A 26,594-nucleotide genomic window follows, 5' to 3' on the forward strand; every position below is an offset into this window, starting at 1 on the left:
GGTCTCTTCCAACCTCATTGAGTCTGTGAAGAAAAATAAAAGCAACATGCAGGCTTGGCTCAGCTTTTCTCTCTCTGTCATTTTGATGATACCGCAGAATTTCAAACTGCTGCTAATGTATTTTCAATTTGACAATTCTGGTATGGAACCCCCCCAATATCGCTTCATAACCCCCTGGCTCCGAGCTGCCTTTGTGTGGTGTCTCAGCAATGCAGAGCTGATAAAATACTATAGTGCTGGAAATTAACCTCCTCCTCCTGTCCCTGCATCCTCCCAGTATCCATGTGCTTTAGGTAAGGATGTAAAACTTGCTACACCAAATCAGACAAATAATTAAAGCGCTTCTGTTTTCGTCTTGGCTTTTCTGACCCAAGTGTGGGGTGAAAGATCTGCAGTATGCCCGGTTAGTGATGGAAGATGTGTCTGGGCACAACGTGCCCTTGCTCCTGCGTTGATCATCATGGTACCTGAAACATTGCCATTGTGCATTCCTGTTGCCATCAGCATTTGATAGCAGTGGGAAGGCTTCGTGCCTGTGTTTGCACTCACCAGAATTTTGCGGTCCTCGAGGAGCAAAAGTGACTCAAGAGCTTTGTTCTTAATAGCAGTCCTGCTGTCAGATGGTAAAATATCCCGGAGAGATAGGTCTTATGTTATTATGAAGCCATGAATTACTTTTTAAGATTTAAGGAGAGTGAAAGGAAGCAAAACACAAATATCAACAACATTTGATATGAGTTTCACCACTTGCTTTCAGCTTTATTTAGCTTTGAACTTGCATGCACCATAAATTAAAAATGTGGTCTAGTTTTGATCTGTCAGATTTAGTGATGGTGGATAGCTCGTGGCCAAACCCACCTGAACCATTCACAGAGGAAACTAAACTGATACCAAAGTGAGCAGGTTTGCTCTGGGGTAGCAAATCTCCTGGGACAGCCCACCATGCCCGCGCTTCTCTCTTCTATAGTTGCTGCATCCTCCCTTCCCTTGGGATGAAGCTTCGCAGCTAACTCCTGCAAGATAACTATTTTTGTGAGACTCATTTCCCAACGTCAGGCGGCAGCGTTAAGTGGAGGTTGGAGCCGTCCCCAGACAACTCCACCCGTGATCTCCTTCGCACCAGCGTGAACTCGGAGTAGCTTCTTCAGGAGATGGTGGGGATGAGGTCAGACTCTGCTCTTGCTCCATTCCCAGCCCGTGGCAGAAATAACTCTTGTTGTCATCAGAGCGGTCACTGTAACATGGATGAGGTTCAAGTCAGGCCCAGTAGCTTCAATGAGATTTTTGTGCGATTATAACAAGAATTTGACACACATGGTGAGCTACTAGTTGTGTATATGTGATCTGTCTCCCCGCTGTCCCAGGAGGTATTTACCAGCATAAAAATCAGTTAATGAGGGGACATGTCACGAGCAGCAGCCTGCTGCTGCATGAGGGACGACCCAGGGAGCTCGGGGATGGATGAGCTGTGTCCTTTTCGCTTGCAAACTCCGTCGGTTTTGCCACTCTCAGTATCGGGAGGGAACATTGACTTCATTGTGGTTTTTTTGCTGAATGCCATGGCAGAATTTATGCAAAGTTTTCTGTGGATGTAGCAGGAGCGCTCAAAAGCTCACCCCATCTGAAGTGCCTCAGGTCCTTTAGGATAATGAGACATTTTCTGAGTGCACCTTTTTATTGTGCCAGTATTACATTACAGGAAAAATGGAAGGGGGGAACTTAACACATAGCACCTGTCACAAATTCTCTCCTTGAATTAGGCTCTCCTGCTTATAAAAATTTAATTGATTCCTAGCAGTTTATGTACATGGTGCTCAGTGGGCGTTTTCTGTTCTCTTGCCAGCTACATGGTTACTTAGAAAGCGAGCCGCTCACGCTACAGCTGTTCATTGGGACTGCAGACGACCGCCTGCTGCGACCCCATGCTTTCTACCAGGTTCATCGAATCACCGGGAAGACCGTTTCCACCACCAGCCACGAAACAATACTTTCCAACACCAAAGTCCTGGAAATTCCACTTCTTCCAGAGAACAACATGAGAGCGATGTAAGAGCCAGGCACCGTATCTGACTCCTAGCAGTTTCCTCTTGGTTGCCTCACTTGATTTCTGCTGTGTTGGTTGTTTTTTTTTTTACACAATTTTCCTTCTCCTCTCTCTCTCTTTTTTTTTTTTTAAAGCTCTCTCTGTAATAGTAGGTTTTCACAACTTTGCCAGGACAAATTGCCCCTAATCAGCTTAACAACAAAATGAACTTCACAAATATTTATGACAACTGATTGCTTTCATTCTAGAGTTTCAGCCAATGTGCTTATTTGCCATTTAAAATAAGTATCTCAGTTACCGAGCTGTAAATATCTCCTACCTCAGCTCCTGCATTTAGTTTCTAAATATGACACCTCTTGCTCCTATACGCACTAGCACAAGGAACAGGGCCTATTAAAATTTATCTTTGGATGTCAAAGCAAACTCTTAGAGAGCATTTCCAAGTACCCTAGCAGTTTTTTGAGACACGTAAAACCACTTTTACTTCTTACATAATAAAAATCAACATTTTTCATGACGTTTGTTTAGAAGCAAAGCTTCTAGAACTAAGAAGAGGAGTAAAAGTGATACAACTTTCAGATTGCAGTTATTAAGCTGGGGTAGGTTTAGTCCTGTGCAGAAAAGCAGGCACAGATATCTTAGGCTCTCTGAATTAGTAGGAGTCTGAGTGATAATTAAGTGTTCTGTAAGTCCATTGCACACAGGTAAATTTCATTATAGGATTGTATATAAAGGTTCAAATATCCCTCTGTGTATGTGACGTACATGAGAGCCTCCACATTACTCAGTCCCATCCTCTCTGCCCACCTTGTTCAAATGATCCTAGCCTCTTATCTGAGTTGTCTCCCCCCTCGTTGAAATGATCCTAACCCTTATCTGAGGTGCCTGCCTTGGGAGGAATTTGTGTGTGCTTGCGTGCATGTACGACTCTCAGTGTGTGTATAAATGTGAATGTACTCATATTTATATATAAATGCATGCATCTCTGTGTGTATGTGTAGAGAGATAGAAAGAGAAGTAGGTAGACAGAGAGAAAGCAAGCAAGAAATCCTGGCCCCACCAAACCAAATACCACGGGAGAATCCCAGGGAGCTTGCTAAAATGACAGTTTCACTCCTTGTTATTCATACAGTTTTCCACGCCTTAATGAAGTGAAAAATGGTATCAGACACCTGAAGTCCTTCTGCATGTGGTGGTTATTAGAAGCTGGTTTGCAGTGTCATGTACAACATGCCCCGGAGTGCCTCATGTAAATAGAAGAGCTAGAATGTGTTTAGCTGCATTGCCAGCTGGGCTTAGGGTGATCACTCAAGACCTGAGGACGTCTGTCAGTGCATTGTGTTAAAAGTCATGACAAGCGTGCAGAATTGTTGGCCTCATTTGCTGTCACCGTAAGCTGGCACGACTCCATTGAGGTTATTGAAATTTCACCAGTTTCTACCCATGCAATATTTATTTGGCCCTTTATTTATCCAGTTTGAATCCCATTTTTAGCCATCTAGGAACATTATTACCGTTTCAATCATCTTTCTCCCTAGAAAAAAGATAGTTACACAGTTTGGGAGCCAAACTGAGTGTTTTTGTGACATGCGTGCCAGATCGTAGTAGAGCGGTCTCAAGAACCACAAACAACGCTTTGGCATATGTAAGCCTTATATGTCAGTAGTCTAAAACCTCGTCTAGCACTAACAATGAATTGAAATTTGGAGCCAAGGACTTTTCTCACACATACTTTGTGTATTCAGGCCTTGATTCAGTGAAACACTGAAGCTCATCTGCACATTTAAACTTTTGCACATTTAGCTACTCCTGTTGACTTCAGATTTTGATGTCCATGACTTTACAAGCCTGAATTTAAATACTTTTTCTCCTCTGAACTTTATTGGCTCTGAACTAATTGTCATTGAGTACTTTTTATTTATTTTACAAGTGTTGCTATAGGAGAGACAGTATTGAGAAGCGCATTGTTTCTTCCATATCTTACAGATCTTTGCATAGAATTTTGACATAGGTACAAATATTTCATAATTCTTATGGCTTCACCTGCTAATATGTGTTGTTGAGAAGCTTTAATACTTTCATTAGTTTCTTTGATCGTATCAGCAAGGGCCTTTTTGTTGTTCTGAAATCCATACTTTAGAAAAAATGCAGATCAAAACCGTGCTGCCATAGTTCTTGTTTGCAGTTTGTTTCAGAACAGAGCTTCAAAGGCCTGGAGGGGGAATTAAACTCTTTGAGTGCAAAATAAAATTAAACTATGCATATTCAGTGTAATAAAATGCATGCCAGAGACCAGTACCCAGAAGAAATTGCCATGTAGCCTTTGTAGTCGTGGCCAAAGCAGAGGTATTTTTGCAGTGGGTTTTTGAGTATGTATGTTTATATATCTTTTGTTCGGGGAACTTCCTCTGTTGAAATTTGCTTTGACAAAAATCCTGACTTGTAAACTCATCCAGGAGAAAACCAAAGTTTAAAAAAAAGGAGAGAGAGGTCAGAAATAGTAATATCTGATGAAAAGCATGTTTTTTCCCTAATGTGGAGGGAGAACTCTGAGTTTAGTTTTTTTCATGCAGAGCTTCAGCTCTACACTGAGCTTGGGAGTATTTCCAACTCATTCAAATACAAACACATTGACAGTAGAACTGACCTCAGGGAGAGCTGTGCTCATTAATAATCATTTTCAGGACTTTGCCCTAGAATAAAAATCATGCCAGGTTTTTCTCCAAATTAGGTGTAAAAAGTGAAATCATAAGTAACCCTGCGTTCTGGGTTAGTAACACTTTGTGCACTATCGTCTCATTCCATTGACGTTCTAGTCTCGCTGTTTCTTTAGGCTTTAGTTAGTCTGTAAGCGCTATCCTTACAGGATGTGCTGGGGAGGAAGGATCTTTTAGATTTTCTTCCTCTGGAAACTGAAGCAACATCCTAAATTTGTGTGCCCAACAGCAACTACTACCTGTTACTACAGATAGCCCAACTTAGCTACTTGTGGATGCAAGTGCTAGGCTTAACAAAGTCTGCTGTGTTCAGCCTGGTCATTGGGTTGTGCCTGACTCAGATTTTTAAGAAGGGTGTGCAGGAGAGAGGGAAGATATTGCACACTCATTATCTTCCTGAAGTCTGCTTGAAATGAATGTAATTGATCTCTGTTTCTTTTTGGATAGCATTGATTGTGCTGGGATATTAAAGCTCCGAAACTCTGATATCGAGCTGCGCAAAGGAGAGACAGACATCGGTCGGAAGAACACACGCGTGCGGCTCGTCTTCAGGGTTCATATCCCACAGGCCAATGGCAGGACCCTCTCCTTGCAAGTAGCCTCCAACCCCATTGAGTGCTGTGAGTAGCAGCAAACATCCTTCTCTTGCTGGGTATTTTGCCACCCCACACGCAGTCTTTCTCCACTGACATGCTATACATTGGTTTTGCTTTACCTGTCTAGTTGGTGAACCTTAGTCTGCTTTCCAAAAGCACGTGGTTTATACTGAAGACAAAATACCCGTGTCTTAGAAAAAAATGACTGGCTTTGTGGGTTGATTTCTATAGGAGAGAACACACTTAAAACAAAAGTAGAGTGCACTTAAATTAAAGTAGACTTAGGAGTGACAAGGCTTATTCTTTTGGTGACTCCCTATCGTACAGGTAACTGCTGTAGGACTTTTGGAGAGCAACTATCATGTCCTATTCACTCTCTCTCTCCCCATCATAAAGCAAAAACCAGCAAACAAACCCCAACCCCTTTGATGAGGAGCTAGCAGTATACTAGAGCTGACACACTGGCACAAGCTGCCTGCGGCTTCAGAAAACCTCCAGAAACCAGGTTTCCGCACTGGGGTCTCTTTGATTGAACAGACTGCATTTTATCAGATACACTGGGGCATCCTCCAAAGACACCTATATCATTCTTGTTCTGTAAGCCTCGTCAGCCTCCCACACATAAAACAAAACCTATTCACTTTGTGTAGCTTTAATGCTCCAGCATAAGTGGTGGAAATTGAATTTCAGTCTAACTCCCAATGCTAATTTGTTCAGCCGGATGGACTGAAACAGGTTTTTAAGGTTTTGTTGGATTCCACAAAATGGATCTTTCTGATGCTGACAGGGTAGGGAGTAACTTAACATGTGGCAGGTATGGGGGAGGGTGACCTCTGAGGGTGGGGAGCAGAGGGGATGGGGATGAAGGCTTGACCATCCCTAGCTCCATGCGTGCTGGAGGGTTGTGTCCACGCTTGTCCCTGCGTCATTGCCAGGCTGGAGTCCCACCAGCCGTGTCTGGCAGGTCCTGGAGCGTGTCAGCATTTCGTCTCTTGGAGGCATGGTGCTCTTTCAGGGATGGTTAATAGAGAGACTGCAAGAAAGAGCATCCCTGCATTCCTCTTGCAAAAGCAGTGGCATTGGTGACAGACTTTCAGACCAGTGACAGTTGTCCATCCTTTCGCCTAGGGTAGCATTGCTGCTGCTCTGGTAGTCCAAGTCTGCAAGAGAGGCAGCAGTTGTAGGAAAGGGTAATGGTTTGGACCAACAGTGATAGCTTCTCTCCTTCACTGTCGTTCATTTAAATAAACAAATGAGCACTGGCAGTGAGAAGGGAGTTACATTAAGATAAGCCTATGTTATTTATAAAGAATAGCAGAGCCTTCTTAGCAATACCATGTAGAGTGGCATAAAGCCCTGTCCAGGATATGTGTGAGATGAATAGTTTCCCCTTTGTTTGTTCTTTAAGGACAAGTTCTAGGCTAACAGGCAAAGCAAAAGATGGTTTCATCCTGCTCAAAAAAGATGAGAGCTTTTCAGTTGCTATATAGCAGGATAAGGCACAATTTGAATACATCTTGAACTGGTCCGTGCAAAGGTGCCAAGTTCAGGAAGCCACTAAATATGAAGCCGATTGGATTTGTATCAGTCAACTGCAGTTTTGAGGGTTGTGTAACGAGCAAAAGCGTGGTACGTGCCTCCTGAAAGGAGCAGAAAACAGGAGAAAAAAATAAGGACTAGTGTTATTTCCAGTGCAGAATGTGGAATAAGCTCGTGCCAAAAACTTCATGCATCTCTTAGTGCATGTGACACCAGGAGGAACCATGTAATCTGGATAAAATGTCACATCATCCCTTGAAGCACAGCCACGCTCACTCCATGTCCCACTTGGGGGGGGATAAAATATGTGCCACGAGAATACCAGATTCTGTTTGCATGGATCCACGTGTGCTTTGGCACTCAGGTTCTTGTGGAAATACACTCTCTAAACCATGAGCTTCTGCTGGTTTGTGAGGCCAATGGCTGCTGCTGCTGCAAGAGAGAGAGTTTGCAGAATTGGCGATACAGTGTATAGTGACTGTAACACATTTTGGACATGAATGATCATCTTGTCATGTGTGCCTTGTAAACACATGGCGTGTATGTTATAGATAACATAAGAGAAGATTATTTAAAATAAATGAATTTCAATAAAAATATACTTTTTGATGTAGTACAGATCAAGCTGAGTTTTAAAACAGCTTGTTCTGAGCCTTTTGAATCTATGCTGCTGTGTTTGATAACCCTATTGTTTACAATCAAGGCGCTTGAAAACCAACCATGTTTCCTGCAAACCTTCTGACCTTTCTTTGTTTCTATATCAACCTCAACTTATCTTGTGAGGGTAAGCATTAAGTTTTTAACAGTATTTACTTTTTTTTCTGTGTGTTTGTGGTTGCTTTTTTTTTCTTTGCTTTTTTTTTTTTTTTATCTTCTTTATAACTCTCCAGCTCAGAGATCTGCCCAAGAACTGCCTCTGGTGGAGAAGCAAAGTACTGACAGCTTTCCTGTTACTGGAGGGAAAAAAATGATACTGACTGGCCATAACTTTCTGCAAGACTCCAAAGTCATCTTTGTGGAGAAAGCACCAGGTATGTCTTTTCAATCTAGACTCCGGTCTGCCTTTTTTTGTCCCTGTTTTAAAATCTCTGCCAAATGATGAAAGCATAAATACAGTAATGACATTTTCTTCTGCACATAATATGTTTTCCATGTCACTGGGCAAAGCTGTGAAAGTGATCTGAGCTGTGTCTAATGCTGAGGTTTCGAACTATGGCAGGTGTAGTTACAGGTAGACAATAACGACATTGAAAGTCAACATTTGGTATTTGTTTTTGTGGCAAACCATGGCTGTACCGGGCAGGACCTGTGAAAGGTGTTTGAAACCTCTGGTGGCATGTCCCCATAAAACCTGCAAGATGGTGCATCTTGTTAAACTTTTTCTGTAAATTGTGGAAGAGAGAAGAGAAGTGCTGCTGGTGGTATGTGTGCATACCTGTGTCTGCTTCTGTGGCAATTGAGACTGGTGGCATTTACAAACTGCTGGCTGAGGAGGACTTGCAGCACACACACAATCATTTGAAGAACATGTTTCTGGTTTACTTTGAGGACTGGGGGACGACTGGACACAACTGTTCCCTCACCCAGTGCTGCTCCTGCAGTGCCTTGGTGGTGGGACTGGTCCTCCTGGGGAAGGGTCCTGGGTTGGGCTGAAGCAGGTGGCGTGAGGTGGGAGCTGGGGCTGGAGCAGAAGGTGTTTGCAGAAGCGGTGGGGTGTCTGCAGGAGCCGTGAGTCACAGGGTGAGAGCATCACACGGGCGAATGCCCCCACGGGAGAAGGCAGTGGGAGCCGAGCTGTGAGTCAAAGTCAGGCTCTGAAACGAGATCAAGATCGTTAAGGGTAGTTTTGAGTCTTGTTTTGGAAAGGGTTTCCGTGGTGCTGGCACAAGCCATGGATTCCTCAGCTGCCGGCTGAACCCCCTCCTGAACTTTAAACAGTCTTGGGCACTCCTCAGGCCGCCAGCACCAGCTTTGGCACTGCGCCCATTTAACCCTCCATGACCACGACGTTCCCGTGCCGTTCTCCTGCCCGTGGCCTCTGCCAGTGGCACAGGAAGCTGGGCCGCAGGAAGGGGTGGCGGGGTGAGCAGGGGAGGCTCTGGAAGCGAAGACATCCGTGTCTTCAGGCTCAGGGGAAGAGCAGAACACTTCCCTGAAGTTCCCCACTGGAGTCCTGGGTTGGTGAGGTTTAAGTCACCAAAAGTGGGGGGTGTGGGGTGTGGAAGTAACACCCCAGCACCTCAGCAAGAGCCAGTCACCGCCGTTCCTGTGACCCCCAAGCACCACACCGCACGCGGTCAGGCTTTGGCCGTGAAATAAGCAAAACACCTTTTTTGTTTCTTAAGAAAGTTTTTTTAAAAAAAGGAAAAAAAGGTGGTACCGCAATTAAAAAACCCCTGAATTCTGCTCTTTGCGTAGCGTGAGGGGAGGCAAGGAGGTGGCTGTCTACTTTATATTTAAACTTCCTTTGCTGCACAGAAGTGGGTTAGTGTGACATGCCAGGAGCAAAGTCCTCGATCTGCCTCATTACAGGAAGGAAACCACGTTAAAGGGTGCTTTCCTTCATACTTATTTTCTCTCCTCTTCCTTTATTGAGTTGGACAAATTTTGAAGCATCCCATCCCAAAGGGTTATGATGATGATGCTGGTTTCCCACCAGCAGGTACCACAGCATGGATTTGGACACTGTCTCCTTTAGCATTAAGTACACCAAAAGCAGGATGCTCACTGTATAGCCTTAAATTTAAAAAATGCAAAATGAGGCCAGCCTTCTACTTCTTAACCAGACAGATACCTCCCCTGAGCAAAAGGAATTTGAGGCTGCACAGAGACAGCATATAGATAGAAAATAATTTATATAAGCAACATTTTTTTAAACATTGTGAGTCTACTGCTGCACACGGGGTGTACTGATGAGGAAGAAAATTATGAAAAGGCCTTGCCTGTCACCCTGAAAAACTCCTGGGGTAAACTATTTGGGTGCATGGGTTGACAGGATGGACCAGTGCAGGAGTGTCTCTTCTACATGAAAGCACCACCGGAGATCCCCGTGCACTCTTCCCCCGGCATGGGCAACGCTGCAGGAATCAGTCAGTGAGCTGCTATCATTGAAAAGTAATCGAGATCGTTAAGTCAGTATTGAAAGATCTGATCTGAAACCATACTGCCTGGTTTTAGTAGTCTGATGGTAAATTTGTTGCGGTTACTGGGCAGTCCTGCCTCGTGGAGGTACGCTGCGGGGGCTGAGCCTTTAAAGTCGAGACTGTTCAGCATCTCCAGGAACTGCAATCATGTCACTAGGAATGGCACACAAAAAGCAAAGTTGCCGGCTGAGCTGGGCTCAGCAATTTCTAGGGCTTCTGTGATGAATTGTGTGCTACGCTGCCTAAGACAGCTCGATGCATTGGAAACAAGCAAGTGTGATGCGTCGTTGTTGTAGTGCTCCAGCTCAATTTTTGAGCAGAGTCACTGTATTTAGTGTCAAATGAACAAACATTACCAGCCTTCACTCTTGTAAATCAGCACACAATGTTTCTTTCCCTTTCAGCTCTTGCACATCTATGAAAGTAGGTCAAGAGAGGGAACACCAGCATAGTTTCTCTTTCTCTTAGAAAGCTGGTTATGAACTTTTGTGATTAGCTGGAGACGTTCATTAATTTTGCTACTCTTACTGCTTTTGTTTTTGAATTTGAAATGTTGATCACGTTCCTAGTGGGTACCAGCCAAACACAGCTGTTACAAAGTAATAGATCACAGGAATCATTGCGCTTATAAAGAGAACGTATATTTTATATAAAATTTAAATATTATACTACATGAGCTCATGTCTTCAGTCCTCACTGGGGCAGAGTCCCCAAGCTGGGAGGCAGTCTCTGGGAGCTTGTCTAATTCATGCTAGTCTGCATACTTAATTCGTTAAGGCAAAGAGTTTGAGAGCACTTTTTGTTTGCCCTTTTTTTTTTCCCCTCCCTCTTCTGTCTGAATAATTTCTTTAAGTCTGCTGAGTGCATTGTGGTCCGCTGAATGTTTTTCCAAGCATGAGTCCCAAGCTCTCCGTCTTCAGGGCTAGCCCTCAGCTGTTGTAGTCTCTGGAGGAATGGCATTATCCTGGCCTCCTTTCGTGGGGAGTCTGTCTGAGCAGTGACTCATACAGGAGGGAATCCCTGAAGAATGATCAAATCAATCCTTCAGCTGGGGGAAGCAGCAGCTTGGTGCTTTCAGCTTAACCCCTTACTAGCTGCTTTTCAGCCAAGAAGCGTGTGAAACAGAGCAAAACTTACTTTGTAGCCCTGTGACTCTGCATCTCACAGAGGAAGGACGAGGCAACCAAGGGATGAAGGCAAGGCGTACTGAAAGGACTGTGGGAGGAGTGCTGTGAGGACCTCCTCTGAAAGGAGAACCCCTCATGGTGTGGTCCAGTGCTCAGGCAGAAGGCACACCCCTTTGGATAAATAATGAGTCTGTTCAGAAGTTGACTAAAATTTGCTCAAGCCTTTTACAGTACCATAAAAAAGTTCTCATGTGTTGAAATGAGTCCTTATTTTATGGGATTTTGGTCAATGTTTTCTTGCTGGCACATCAGACTGTATTTTCCAGTGATGAACGATGGTGTAAAATGACCGTCCAAGAAACCTAGCAGTAGTAAAAAAGTGAATGTTGAATGTGCTTTGAGAGGTTCACTCTTTTAAATTCACAATTTCCTTAGACTGGGGAGTCCCACGATGACTTTGTCTCTTACAAATTACACTTATAATTGTTTTTCTTATCTTCTTTCACTTTTTGTCTCTCTTTGTAGTCATGCTTTTCTCTTCCTGAGTTTCAAAAGGGTCTTGTGAGTTTGCATGTCCTGGTGGTTGGGTACTAGGTTTAGGATGTCCGGTACCAATCAGTTTTTCATCAGAAGAATTAGTACTTTCTAAAATATAAAAAAGTCTGCAACTTCTTACCAGCAAGGGCCCTTGGCGTCTGTATGCTGGTATTCTCTGTGGAGGCAAGGTGTGCGTTTCAGTTACGAAGGCAGATGACATGAAGTTGATGTTTGTTAGCTATGGGAGGAGGTGTTTGGCTAGGAGGGACAAAATGTTTCCTGTCTAACACCTGCATCTGCAAGAGCATGGATTGTGATCTGGAATTATAATAAAAGACACTGATTTATTTACTTCTCTTTTTGAAACTTTTAATTTCATTTCTGGATTATAAATATACCAGGCAACAAAAATCTGGAGGGAAGTTCAGAAAGTGCAGAGGTGTTTGGAGAATATGTTTTAAGGACTGTATATCTGTCAGCTACCTTTTTTTTGGCGACAACTGCTGCAAACACTGTGTATTTGTTTTTCAAAGCTAGTTTTTTGAAGGTAATGTGAGTTACTGAACACAAAGCAGCACAAAAGCCTAACAGAAATGACCGGACTACTGGCTCCTAGTATGTTAGATTATGGTTAGCGAGCTATAAAACTGAGTGCGGTAGAAAAATCCTAGTTTGTCTTCACTCAGTTCACAAAATGTTTCCTGTAACTGATGAGTGAAAGCTCACTGATGAGTCACAAAGCCAATATCCCGAAGCATCAAAGCACAGGAAAGTTATGGGTATGTCTTCCTGGCACGCTCTAGGATGTTGTAGACTTGCCTAAGATGTTTTGGGATTTAGAAAGAGACTTGCACTAAGATCTGAAAGAGTTAATCTACCCCAAAAATCACTCCTTGCACAAAAATTGCTCCTTGCTCCTGTAGCTAGAATGGTTTTGGCACTGGAACTAGCTCAAGTATTTCTGGACTCCGCGGATTTGGCCAAGTCTAGACATACCTAAGAGATCAGGTTAAACTGACTGAAATCTTCATTATTAGCAAGTTGCAATCTATGGGAAGAAATGGATATTTGGTGTGTAACTATTAATTATCATTCAGTTGAGTTTCCACTAGTTAAGTTAGAACTCCAAGCACATTTCTTTGGTTTTCTGCTTAGTGACCAGAGCTCAAGGCAAGAGTTCTAAAGAGCAAAAAGGCAGGAATGTAACACCCAACTTCACTACAGGATTAGTTTCTCAAATAACACTGACTTTGAAATTCTGATTGTGGGCTGTTAATGTTGAGGGCCATTTTGTCCTGGTCAAAGGCCCGCATTTGAGCTTCCTTGTGACAAATGCCCCTCCCTGAAGATGCATCACTCTCTTTGATGGACATTAATAAAGTTCATAATTTGCAATGCCATATCTCGGAGTAACTCCAGGTTTACAGACTTCGGTGGTTTTGAACATATTAATAATTACTCAGTCTTCAAATCAACAGCGATCCTAGCACCTACGCACTCTGTAACCTAATTAATTGCATAATAGCCTCAGCTGTTGTGCCCAAAGCCTTTGAAACTCAAGTTCCTGAAAGACAGAGAAATAAACAGCACCTAAGCAACATTTTCTCCAGGGATTTTTCTCTTTTTGAATATTTTCAAGTGATTAAAGAGTTTTTTTAGATTTAATTATTGTTTTGAACTGTTCGTTCTACTGTTGTTTTTATTTTGTTAAATGGATTTTTCTGTCAAAATTGTTCCTCTTCCCTGCTGGAACAGATTTTGGTCTTAGAACACGAAGGCACTGACGTGGCATGGTAATAGTTATACTAGAGCAGATGAAAGATAGCTGGGTGAAATCACCAAGTTTTTTGGTGTATATACCAAAGGAAATCATGCTTTTCTGTATTTCAGATGGGAAAACTTAACAGTTTGCTTCCCGTTAGAGGTGTGGTCACACTTGGTCAGCCGAATGTTTGTACAAAGTAAATGCGATATGGAAAAGAAGGAAGCTGGATGAATTTAAGTGTCCACTCCTGCATTTCACAGGTTTTTTTGTTCCTCTCAAATTTCACTGGCAAAGATTAGGATCAATCAGTTGATGCTTTAAGGTACAAATGTCGGTCTGAGAAATTTAGTTCTGTTTCCCATGGGTTGTGTGAGCAAAAGTTACCTTGTTGTACGGCAGGTAACTCAACTGCAGTATTTTAGCTTCAGGAGAACTTATAAAAAGTTCTGGAAAATGATATGTTGATGAAACATTTGAGTGGCATGTGGATGGAACGGATGCGTTGGGAAAGCATGTGGACTTTTTGGTTTGACTCAGCTACACTTTGGAGCTCAGGGTTTGGCGTCTGTTTTGACGTGATGTGATGTGATGGGGAGACGGGTGACCTGAGTCTTGGCAGAGCTCCATTTGGTAAAAGATCTTTCATTCTCAGAGATCTTTCCATTGCTCTTTCCATTGCCAATAGCAGTCACAGTTTGGGGGGCAACTGGCCAAAAAGGGGTCATGTTTCACACTGGTAATCATACTGTAGCTCACATAATAAATAAGCAAGTGGCAAAACTCCCTTTCCCCCTCTAGTCAGATGGACAGATACTACATAATTTTGTCTTTATCTGTCTGTTTATCCAAGTTCAGGACGCACGTTCCAGTTGGCAGTGAGCGGTTACACGCTGACTCATGTGCAGTGAGGTTAAAAATTCTGGAAACTCGATAAACTGGAAACTTCAAAGGCATACAAGTTGGGAGCATGGGGTTCATGTGAAGGTCACTTGAACCTATTTCCTAGAGATGTATTGATAGCTGAAGGGGTTTCTGGCCACTGCCCAGAAACAGATCCTTGGGCAAATAGTGTCATCAAATAGTGGAGTCATTTGACGGTGGAACCCTTTCACGCACACGCAGGAGCAGTGATGTAGCTTGTAGGAAATGTCAGCACGTTTCAGTTTTTCCTGGCTGTTTAGTCTAGGGAATGGCGAAGACAGAGCGGGACAGCAGCCATACACATGAGATGGTATCAGCGGCAACAAGTCTCATCCAGAGTGTTGCTCTCACAGTGAAGAACGAGATCAATCAATCACAGATACTTACTGTGGACAACAGAGAAATAAGGAATAACCATATGGTCTCTAGTGAAAAGTCTCTTGTCTGAGTAATTGTGTGAATTTTTCATTATTATAGACACTGTGACTGAGTGCTTGAAGTTTATTCTTTCATGTCTTTGCCAGACTAAGTGGCTTCAAGCAGCTGTATCTGTGCAATCAAAGCTTTGTCTCTGAACTTTTATAACTAGCACAAGATTTTGGATAGTTTTTACTGTTACTGTTGCAGTAGGACCCTCTGTCCAAACACACAGAAATTCACAGCCCTTACCAGAAAGCTGAGTCTAATGAAGCAATCAGTGCCTAAAGACAGTAGAGGAAAGGAGTGTGGTGGGTTGACCTTGGCTGGCTGCCAGGTACCCACCAAACAGCTCTCTCACTCCCCCTCCTCAACAGGATGGAGGTGGGGGCAAATAAGATGAAAAAGCTCATGGGTCAAGATAAAGACAGGGAGATTGCTTACCAATTACTGTCACAGGCAAAACAGACTCCGCTTGGGGAAAATAATTTATTGCCAATTAAAAAGAGAGTAGGATAGTGAGAAACAAAGGCAAAACTAAAGACCACTTTTATCCCCTAGCTCAACTTCATTCCTTCATTCCCGACTTCTACCTCCTCCTCCGAGTGGCACAGAGGGACAGGGAATAGGGACTGCCGTCAGTCCATAACAGCTCCTCTCTTCCGCTCCTTCCTCCCCACACTGTTCCCCAGTTCCAGCGTGGGTCCTTCCCACAGGAGACAGTCCTTCACAAACTTCTCCAGCGTGAATCCTCTCCACGAGGTTCAGTCCTTCGGAAGGCTGCTCCAGCATAGGTCCCCCAGAGCTGCATTTCGTGCCAGAAAACCCACTTCTGCATGGACTCCTCTTCACAGGCAACAGCTCCTGCCAGGAGCCTGCTCCAGGAGCATGGGGTCTGCATGGGCTGCAGGGTGGATGTTGGCTTTGGTGTGGTTGTCTCCATGGGCTGCCAGGGGACAACCTGCCTCACCATGGTCTTTTCCATGGGCTGCCGGGGAATGTCTGCTCTGGTGCCTGGAGCACCTCCTTCCCCTCCTTTTGCACTGACCTTGATGTCTGCAGGGTTGTTTCTCACATATTCTCACTCCTCTCTCTCGCAGCTGCTGTACAGTGGTTTTTACCCCTTCTTAAATACATTGTCAGAGGGGTGCCACCAGCTTGGCTGATAGGCTCAAGTTTGGCCAGTGGTGGGTCCATCTTGGAGCCAGCTAGAGCTGGCTCTGTCTGATATGGGGGCAGCTTCTGGCATCTTCTCAGAGGCCGTCCCTGCAGCCCCACTGCTACCAAAACCTTGCCACATAAACCAGTACAAGGGGATACCTGCAAAGTACTTAGTTTTTTGAGGGATTGTCTACATCTTTTGGAAAAACACATCTCATTGTCTCCTATTACTTCCCTGACATCATTAAGAGGTGGTTCATGTCTCAAGTGGGCATCACAGGAAAAGTAGGGAGAGCTGAGGGAAGAGGAGCATATTCCTTTTGGGTCTGTTGAGGGAGTAACATTACACCTTCAAGAGCAATGTGGAGGAAAGTACAATGACATTTAAGAGAGGAATAGAGAGATAAGACATTTCCAAGGTGTGCCTTGTTTCAGGGAAGCTGATATCAAGGCAGATAAACAGAGGAGAGGAGGAACGACTTCTGAGATTGAGCCTGACCTTCTTGGACAAGAGAAACAAGAAAAGGGACATGAGGGGGACAGTGCGATGGAAAAAATAAAAATGCTGTTGAAAAGCTTACTGTTTAGACTCTGCTAAAAAGTCATGAGGGGTTGCCATAATGAGTTGTCTCTGGAAGATAAGTTGTGGCCGTATAGATAAAATGAAGAGTTTGTGTCTTAAAAAATAATCAAGAAGGAAGAATTGAAAGCATTTGGATCAAGCTTACGTCTTAAGATGAGAAAGAAGTAGGAGTAGCTATAGTACAGGTGGTGATGTTGGCATCAAGCAGAAGAAGTAGAGGAAAAGAACTGTTCATGGAAGGAAAATATGGAACTTGGTTTAAACTGGCTGTGAGGTTTGTTACTCCAGTAGTCTCTGAGAAAATATGAGACAGATTAGAGTGAAGAAGATGGACCAGGAATATTTTACTCGGTTTCAGCTGCAAAGTCACAGGTTCAGCCTACTAGAGGTTCCCAGAGGAAAGTAAAATTGTGAAGACAAGGAGATGACACGAATGTAACCAAAGACAGAGGGAAGCATTGTCATGACTGCTGGTGGGTGGCTGTGCTGGGTGCGTTGGTTCGACCTGCTTGCTCTGGAGAGATTTTTCAGGGATGTCAAGCTGCAGTTTTACTTGGAAGTTGAGTGTCTTAGACCTGGCATTACTGAGAGTTATTAAATAAAACCCTCAGACCAACGGCAATTTGAATAGGGGGAGGTGCACAGATTGCATAACCAGCTTCCATTCTGCTGAAAATAGGATCTGGCAGGTCATTCCAATGGTTTTGGCTCAAAACGAACCCCGATCAGTCAGTTGTCAGCACAGCACTTCTTTTTAATTACCTGGACTAAAATTGCAGTTCATTTGCAAACACTTGAACTCAGAATAATTAAGTCTGTTAGACATACTGTGGTAAATGCAGCTTAAAAGGCTCACCGTATAGGCAAAGTGAGTCTCTCAGCTTTTGACTTGCCCAGCTGAGCAACCAGAGAGGAAGCGCATGTCTGGCACAGATGCCAAAGTACTGTAAGATACAGTTTGTACTGGATTTTTATCACCTGGCTGCTGCATGACTTTCTTATTGTTCATTTAAGGTAAAAAAGAGAGGAAAAGTAACTTGAAAGCATCATATGCATGACAGGTATACCTAAGTCTACATGATATTCAGCTCAGTGCTGTAAAAATGTATAGCTGAAGGAATGGACAAAATCCATACGCTGAAAAAATGCTTATGAGGAGACACAAATAAATATAGCAGCTTTGATGTAGAAATACAAATAGGTCAGTTATGCTGCGCAGGGACTGATGCATGCCAGAAGACATGCCAGGGACAGGGAACAAAGCTATGGGGGAAGTCTCTGTAGCAGGACCGTAGGCTGTGGGGAGGGCAGAGAAGAACAGCTGGGGGTCTTCCTGGCAAGGAAGAAGGAAATAAAGTAGGCAAAAATCAGACCAGCTGTGTGGTCTCATTGCAAAAGTAGTGAAAGAGCAAAGGGGAGATCAGGGTGGCTGGAGAGGCAGACGGGGTCAAGGTGCCGGGTGGCAGCGAGGCCATGGCACCAGTGGGATGGCAGCAGGAGGTGGCTCTGGGTTCACACACGACCGGGAGGCATCTTGCTCCTTGCAGAGCCCTAAGAGGCAGCAGATCTCAGGAGAATGAAGTGCCACAGAGGTGGCTGAAAGAAAGGTCCTGGCCACTTACATTGCAACTACTTATTCTCCACTCCCTCTGCATTTCTGAATGTCTTCTTGCTCTCTTCTGCCCCATCTTCCCTGTACATCCCATGTCAGACTGCTTGGCTGGTGTTGCTTCATCCTTATAGCCTGTCTCTTGTAAATGTCTTTAAAACCTACGCCGGTGTGTAAACACAGGCATAGACTTCCACCTACAGATTATTGGGCTTGCTGGTATCCAGCTGGGGAAATGTTGTTCACAGCAAGACACCTGCAAGACCAGCCTAGAAAAGTGCCCCAGCTCTTTGTGGCATCCTCAGGTCCGAAAGGCTGCTGCCTCTGGAGCAGAATCGGGCATTAGTACACCCATGCCAATGTATATCTGCCAGTAGGTGAGACAGTGCCAGTGGGTCGTGCCCAGGACTGGTGTGGGGAGTGCTCTCCTTCAAGCAACAGAGCTGCCTCTTCACCTCTTTCATTGCCAATCCAGGCACAGACCTAGCCCAACCTGCCCTTCTCCTGGAAGTTGATAGCATCTCTGCACAAAACAGAATGACTCTTAAGTCTGAATGACAAGACTTTGCCTTAGTCCTCATCCTCTTCTCTGGCTGGAGACCCATCCTTTCCTTCCAGATGTATTCACAGATCAGTTGTCTTGGTGCCATGAGTGTACTTCCCAGGGAAGAGGGGTTGGAGTGCAAATTGAAAACTTGCAAATCCTTCACTCCTAAGGGATTTGAATATTCATTAATAGGGCCGAATAGGAGGGTAGACAACCTTTGCAGAGCAACTCAAAATTACACTGTATAATCATTCTGCATTGCATCTGTGCCCTACCTGTTGTGGACATGTTAAAGTAATCTGGGATGTAATATAGGCATTACTGTTTAGGTAATCTCACAACACATTAATCAAGTAGTGGGTTCCTTTGGGAGGGTAGAGCTAGTTTCACGATCTTACTTGCAATATATGAATGTAAATACAGATTTACAGTCCAGCCAATGCAGTCAAACTCTGTTGAGCCGCAGGCTGGAAGAGTATAAAATCTACACTGCGTATAGGTAGTGAAATCCTAGATAATGTCTATTCTTCTCGTATCTCAAGTGAACACAGGACTACTAAAGAATATAGACTGTTTTAACCTCCTGTAGTAAAGTGAAATCACTTAAATATATCTGAACGCTCCCATTATGCCCATTTCATAGAGGCAAGGTTTAAGTGGCTGCCAGATGTCATATCCTTCTGGGTTTCCAGGCTTGGGGTTTTTTTGGTACTGTACATTCTTTCCCGTTCTTCCATCCATTGGTCTGTAATGAAAGTTACTGTTGTGAGTTTGCGAACCCCTGGCACTACGCTTGTGGTTCCCTGGGGTATTAAGGTAAACCCAGCCCTGGAAATCCTGGGAGATCTGTCCTAATGGGCAGTGAGAAGGGGAAGATGGCAGAAAAATTTGTTCGGGAAGTCTTTATAGCTCTTTGTGTTGCTTTTCCATGAAGAAAATCTGTATGTTGTGGTCTGCTAGGCTTTATGTGTGAATAACTGATGCCGCTAGATTTACACAGCTACTTTTTAGCGCTGCTTCTGTGTTAAAACAGGCCTTTACAGTCCCTTTTTATGTGGAAATCTTGTAGCTGGGTGTGGTGGGGAAGCCGTTCAGTGACTCATACTGCAGGGAATTCCCTGATGAATTAGAGTATTTTTACTTCTGGACTTGTGCGCAGTTTCCTTTAACGCTGGAGCGAGCGACTGATAAGAGCAGACTACAAAGGCCCATTCACCGTTCAGCCGCCACATGTTAAAACAGGGTGTTTATGCTTTGCAAAGCTGAAAATCCACCCCACGTAACGCGGTAGGTTCGCGGTACTTTCATCATTAGCAATCCCAGGTGCTCCGAGTGTCACAGCACCGAAAAAAAAAATAAATAAAAGGCTGAAGTGGCTGGTGGTGAAGTGCACCCGAAGCAGGGGGGGCTATAAATAACAGCGATCAGTCTGTAAATGTCAGGCTTCCTGACAAAACCCGGTGTCTTCAGCTGGCGGCAGCGCTGATGGCCACCTGTCAGTGCAGTGCCAAGCCCGGGCGTGCGAAAAAGGGGGTTTCTCGCTCCCCCTCCAGCACTGCCGCACTCTTGTGCTGGCTCTTCGGAGGAGGAGGAGGGATTCGAGGGTCCTTCTTCCAGCCCTTGGCACGGGTCCCCAGGTGAAGCCTTGGCTTTGTCGGGTCACCTGCTGCTGCTGGCACCGGGGGAGCAGGGCACTCCGCCGGGGACTCTGCAGGGCTTTTTCCCTGTGGTTCTGGGCATGGATGTTTTAGGTTTATTTCCCTTTTGTTAAAAAAAAACCAACAAAACAAAACAAAACAAAAAACAAAAAACAAAAAACAAACAAAACAAAGCAAGTATAATACCTTGACACAACTTTTTAACTATATAAAGAGGTGTCTTTCTGTTCAAAATACTGCACTATAAATCTTTAAAAAGCCAGAACAAAGCCAAGCATTTGGTTTGGAGAAGACACTTCTTACTACTTGGTAAAAGTAAATAGCGAAATGAAAGGGAATGAAATAAGGCCTTTGGAAAAGCCGTTTTCTCCCTTCTCCCTTTTCCTCCGTGCCTCCTCCTCTGCTTCCTCTCCTGCCTCCGTGTGTCCCCCCCCTTCCCCATATAACAACTGCCCATTTGGGTACGGTAATTCCAGAGAGTAAACTTTAACGGGAATGCCTGAAATGTGTCTGCTTCAGCTTTGTGTTATGTCTGTAATTTGAATTATTTGCATTTTGGAAAGGTATAAATTGCTCTGGTGTACTTTGGTTGGCCGGCAGCCAGGAGGGAGTTGCCTCGGGCCCCGAACCAGGCGGGCTGCTGCAGATGTGGCAGGCGTACAATGGAAACTTTTGTGGTCGAGCAACCCTCGCTCCTCCAGCACACGCTGACGGGAGGCGGCATCCCGCCTGCTCGCCGAGGTCCCCGCCGTATGGGCACTGGGGGCAAAACCGTTTTCTCCAGCGTAGGCAGATTGTCTTGATGCTTCGGGCTCCCACAAAACCGTTCTGGAGCCATTATTCCTTCTTTTTTTTTTTTTTTTTTAATTTCGGCTGAACTGTATAAACCTGCAAAACATGTTTACTGTAAGAGGTTGACGTAGTGGTCTAAGGTTTCCCTCCTGGAGTTGGTCCCAGTCCGTGGGCGTTGAGATTTCCCTCTTGGTTCACCAGACGTAATATGAGGAATTGTCTTCTTTTTTTTTTTTTTTTTTTGGTCTGTTGCTTCATAACAACTTTTCCTCCCTGTGTTTTTCTTAAGTGAAATGTCACTAGCTGTTAATGAGTTGTCTATTCCCCACTTCTTCCCTCTCTTCCCTTTCCCCTCAGTCGCTGAGCAGCAATGGTCTGGACAGTCTCAAGGGAATTTCTTGGAGCGAAACCCGTATTGTTCTTATTAGCTTCCAAAGACGAGGCACAGCTCTGGATTTTTATTTTCCTAATAGTTTAGATTACAGCATTTAAAATATTTCTGAACAAATTCTCTTTGTCATCATAAAAATTTCAAAAGCGCATAAAGGCAGTGCTGCGTGAAGTAATTGAAAGATTAGCTAGAGATGGAGTCGTTTTGAATTTTACTGAAGTATCGGCAGGAAATAAAAAACAGAAACCTGAATCAGATCATTCATCTTGCGAAGCAGAAATTAAACATAGCAAAAACCCTGAACTTCTGGTAATCCGTTTACAAAGGCAAATTGAACACATGTTAACTACTAGTCTGGAAGTCTGTAGATTTTAAAAAAAAACCCACCAACAAACTCTTTACAAAGCAGAAGTTCCCAGCCATTGCAAAATGTGTGATAGTGTCGGTGTTGTGTTACTTTTACAACTGATTGAATTAATTGGGGGGTGGGGGTGAGAGGGCTACAGGGGTTCGATAGGGAAGGGGCAGGAGATAAAGGAGGCTGCTCCCAGACGAGGGATGTGTCCTGGCTTGCCAAATTTTGGTCAGGTTTTTTCTACTGACAGCTCTGGGGAAACATCTGTTGGATAAATTGTGCAGTGATCGCCAGTCCTCCCGAGAAGTCTGCTTCAATTCTGGCACTCTCAAAAGGCATCGTTAAGGAGACTCGAGCACGGTCTGGCTGCTCCTTCTCTCCCCCCAGCCAAAAGTGGCAGTACCAATTAAAGGGATTCCTTTTCCAGCATCACAATTTAAAACGTAGGAAGAAACTAAGGGTAGATTTGCTAATTGTTTCCTACAGAAAGACCTGCCAAATCCACTGTGCTATTTGTGCTGCAGCTTTCAAGTTGCACTTCTTTCCATACGTTAAAAAGAAAGGGTTTTTGGACGTTAAAACAATCGCCAGGGCTAGTCCCTCAGCAGCATTCCTTTCACAGTAGGACAGCTGTACACAAAAATATTATTTACAGACATTTGTAATAAATCAGGCAGTTCTAAATGCGTCACCTCCATCCTGGCCATGAAAGCGAAGAGAGAAGAAAAAGTGCATTCACTCTTTTACCTTGCCGAGAGCTGTTTTTCTAAGGCAGGCCCATGTCTATGTGATGAAGTTCAAAATAACTAATATTTGCATTTGCATGTCCTGGTGCTGCAATAAATATACAAAAGAGATGACATAAAGTCTCATTTTCCCTTTCATTCTGGTGACATCTGACAATGGTGGGACTCATGAAGCTGCATGTGTCCCCACTGCCCAACTTAGACAGCAGTCTGCTTGTGGCCTTTCGTACACGCTTGTGTTTTTCTAGGCCTGCAGAATGGAAACCTTACGTTTTGTATTATTTTTCTAATTTCTTTGCTGTTGAGTTTTGAAGCCGCAAAGAAGAAAAAAAAAAATCTGTTATTGACCAGTGACTTCTGTATCAGTGAGGCACAAGAAAAATGACTAGACAAAACCCAATTTCTTCCAAAAGATGGGTCCCCAGAAAAGGTGATAGCTGTGGCTTAGATCTATGTTTGCTTGAAAACAAATACACTAAATTAGGAGGATCCAACACACCACTAGAAGCAGCTCCAGAGAACTGTAGGTGGGACCATTGTAGCTGAGCTAAAGCAACTTTAAAATGGAGTCAAAAGCTATGTTTCCCAGCCTATGGCCTTGCCATTTGATCCAAGCAGCAGAATTATGACAAGCCAGACTAGGAGTATATTAAAATGAAATACTACACGGCTGAGGAGCTTCCTTAATACTACTTGTTTTGTTTTGTTTAATATTGCTGTTGAATATGACCTACTGCATACGTAGTAATCAAAAGCCCTCATAGGTAGCAATATTTCTGTTTGAAAGTTTAGGAAGCTAAGGTGTAGAACAGTTGCATATTTTGTTCAAACTGGTGGCAGAATAAACTCCTGGTGGCTTTCCCCCATGGCAGTATCATACACTCTGGATTGTGGTTCCCCCCTTCAAAAAAGCTAAGTGGACTCCCGTCGTGGGTTACCCAGATGGCCTCCTGGTTGGGCAACACTTGGGGCAATGCATTTCAAGAGCTGGTTTTCATATATACATTGCCCCTTCAAAGAGATTTTTTTGGGGGAAAAAAAAAAAAAAGCCTTTTGTAGGCTTGGGAGAGGAAAAAAGGACGGAACTAGATATCTTTTTCTTTTGTCTTTTAGATGGTCACCATGTGTGGGAAATGGAAGCCAAAACCGACAAAGAAATGTGCAAGCCAGTAAGTCTGCCTTAAATATTTTAACATCAAGATGAAAAATATATATTACCTTCTCCAGCACTGTTACTAAAGAGGGATTTCCAAGGCTTTGGCACTGTGTCTCCCCACCGAAACAGAACAAGTACTTAGGCCTCCCCTTCTGGAAATCTTTCTTTAATGGAAGCGTGGGGTAAAAAGCCTTCATTGGAAACTATCCCAAAAGTAGGAGAGACCATTTGGAAAATATTTTTTCATTGTCCGGGATGGGCTAGCCTCGTCTACTCATCTTCTGTCTTACTGGGTCAGTTCTTCCCTCTGCTCCCAGGGCAATTTCTGATAATTTTCCTTGGCTTTTGTCTACCTTCGGCAGAAGAAATGTGAGTCCTCTCACAGGAGATCAGCCCCATGGTTGGAGAAGTGTGACTCCCTCAGCCATGACTATAAGTGGGAAATACAGCTGCTATTCCACCTCTGCAGGAATATGCAACAGTTTGTTAGCTGCAAACCTGCTGGAGACATGCAGGCAAACAATTTAAAAGACCTTGGCTGAATGCAGGCCAAATACTAAGACAAGCGTTCCCTTTTATTCTTTCAAAAAGTGCCAGGGGAGGTTTTGGTGGTCATAGCAGATTTCAGTGTGCATCTGTGTAAGCTGATGCACTAGCCGCTAAGTCATTCCTTAGCCTTGTGCTGGAGCATTTGGTTTCTGACAGTGGAAGATCATCTACATGCTCTCCAGCCCTTCTTCCTGTAGCACTAGGTGTTCTTGCAAGATCTGCCATCCACAGAAACTAGCATGCTTAAAACTTCCTGAGTTGTTATATGAGAAAACATTTCACTGTGGAAAATGGAAATATTTGAATAGTCATATGCCTGTCCTATTTTTCCTTTCAAAGGAAGTTGTGTTATGGTGAGATATACTGGGGATGACCTGCCAGCCGAGCAGTTGTGCTTTCTCCTGCTGAGTTAGAGACCACAATTTGATTGTGGTCACAGATTCCTGTCAGAGGCAGGAGGGATAGAGCCTTGTCCATACCCGGTGTCGTATTTGCTGTCCAAAGGGAAGAGGTGAAGGCTAGTGATTTTGTAAAGACCTGAGCTGTGCTAAAATCTTATTTCCCTACTTCTGGAGTCCTTGTCATGGATGCTGGGGATGGCAGGAGGCCATCCTTGCCCACGAAACCCACCAGTTCCCCTGCAGAGAGTGTGTTCCTGCTTGTGAGTCTGGGCACCTCCTTCTTGGGGTTAACATGTGAATTCTGTTGTAAAACTCGACTGTCTTAGCCATGCCTTGACTTTCTGATTTGTTGCTTTTGCAGAATTCATTGGTGGTTGAGATACCACCTTTCCGCAATCAGAGAATTACCAGCCCAGTTCAGGTCAACTTCTATGTCTGCAACGGAAAGAGAAAGAGAAGCCAGTACCAGCTTTTCACCTATCTTCCTGCTAATGGTAACAAAATATATTCCTTATCTCTGCTAGTAAAAACGAGAGAGAACAACGATTACTTAGAAAGATATTTGGCTCTGATAATTCTTTAGTAACCTGACTAATTTGGGGGTATACCTGATGCTATAAAATGAGAGTGAGAATCAAACCATGAGAGCTGCTGCCTGCACAAGAGATCTTCTCTGCAGATTATTTTCTTTTGTATTGGTGGCAGAAACCTGTTGGAACAAGGACTTTGTCTGCTTTGGGGAGCTGAAGAGCCCCAGCACAAACTCCCATGTGTAGCCACAAATTGTGAACGCGCTGAGGTCTCTGCTAAGTTACTGTCAAACCTCGGTCTGACTTTGTGACCCCAGAGGCTACACTGCATTTGAATAATGCTTCTGAATTCTCACCACAGCACTGTAAGTGTGCTGGGCTCTGAGCTTGAGGTGGTGTGGAGATTCTCCTTCCAGTCATCCTGCACCTCGCTGTCTCACCCAGGGTGAAAATAATGCTCCAGGCTGATGCCGCTCTTGGGTAGTGATGGAAAGCACCATGTGGATGGAGATCAGAGAGCTCCATACAAAATGTTTTGTGTATAGGAAATACACGTTTCTGAACACGTGTTCAGAAACACGTGTGCCAGTTTTTTTGGAAACTTATGTTGGTGGCTGTGAAGTGACATAAAGTCACTCATGCTAGATGAATTCCAAGCAGGCTTGTATGAACGTTTTAATAGCAAGTAAATTTAGATGTATTTTTTTTTAATTTGAAATGGCTCTTTTTCTGAGAATGCTTTTTTGAGGGTAGTAGGAAAAAAGGGTGGTTGTTTTGTTATTGTTGCTTTGGAAGGAAGAGGAATTAAAAAAATGACTAGGTTCATGCTCTTTCGTAGACTTTCCAAGTGAAAATAGTCCTTCTGAGGGAAATTCCCACAAAGCAATAGTTGAGTCATGTCACATGACTTGAAGAGACCTGCCAACTTTTTGCAGGTGAAATCCCATAAAATACACATTTAGAATTTCACCCAGTTAGCTTGCATGCACTCCAGGCTTTTATCAGGACTCTAATTTAAAATAAAAGTACAGGAAACCTGACATGGGCAACTGGCTGCTCATTGCGTATGTGCTGTATGGCTATGCTTCACTAAATCAGCCTACTTATGCAAACTTCATCCCCACTGGGTATATCTCTGTATATTTAAAGACTGTTCATCTCTTAAATTGGAAAGAAAAAGAGTTGTTATTCTCTTGCACAACACTTTTCAGCAACAAAAGTCTGTTGTAGAGGCCAACAGGTATTGCCTTGCCACCCAAGTTACCCTCGTAAGTATTTCAAATACATGCCAGTTGTTAACGGATGTTTAT

At 43.8% G+C, this 26,594-nt stretch overlaps 1 protein-coding gene across 1 annotated transcript; it reads left to right on the forward strand.

The window, feature by feature from the left end:
• Nucleotides 1-1,843: 1,843 nt before the first annotated feature.
• LOC104166680 (nuclear factor of activated T-cells, cytoplasmic 1) lies at nucleotides 1,844-25,248 on the forward strand (the record flags this gene model as incomplete). The annotated part of the gene is made up of 5 exons (XM_009706697.1): nucleotides 1,844-2,046; nucleotides 5,209-5,381; nucleotides 7,787-7,927; nucleotides 23,762-23,817; nucleotides 25,116-25,248. Coding segments are annotated over 5 exons (706 nt in total), but the record flags the coding sequence as incomplete, so codon positions are not given.
• Nucleotides 25,249-26,594: the final 1,346 nt, after the last annotated feature.

This window comes from Cariama cristata, unplaced genomic scaffold (assembly GCF_000690535.1).
Source record: "Cariama cristata isolate BGI_N322 unplaced genomic scaffold, ASM69053v1 scaffold23878, whole genome shotgun sequence".
NCBI lineage: Eukaryota > Metazoa > Chordata > Aves > Cariamiformes > Cariamidae > Cariama > Cariama cristata.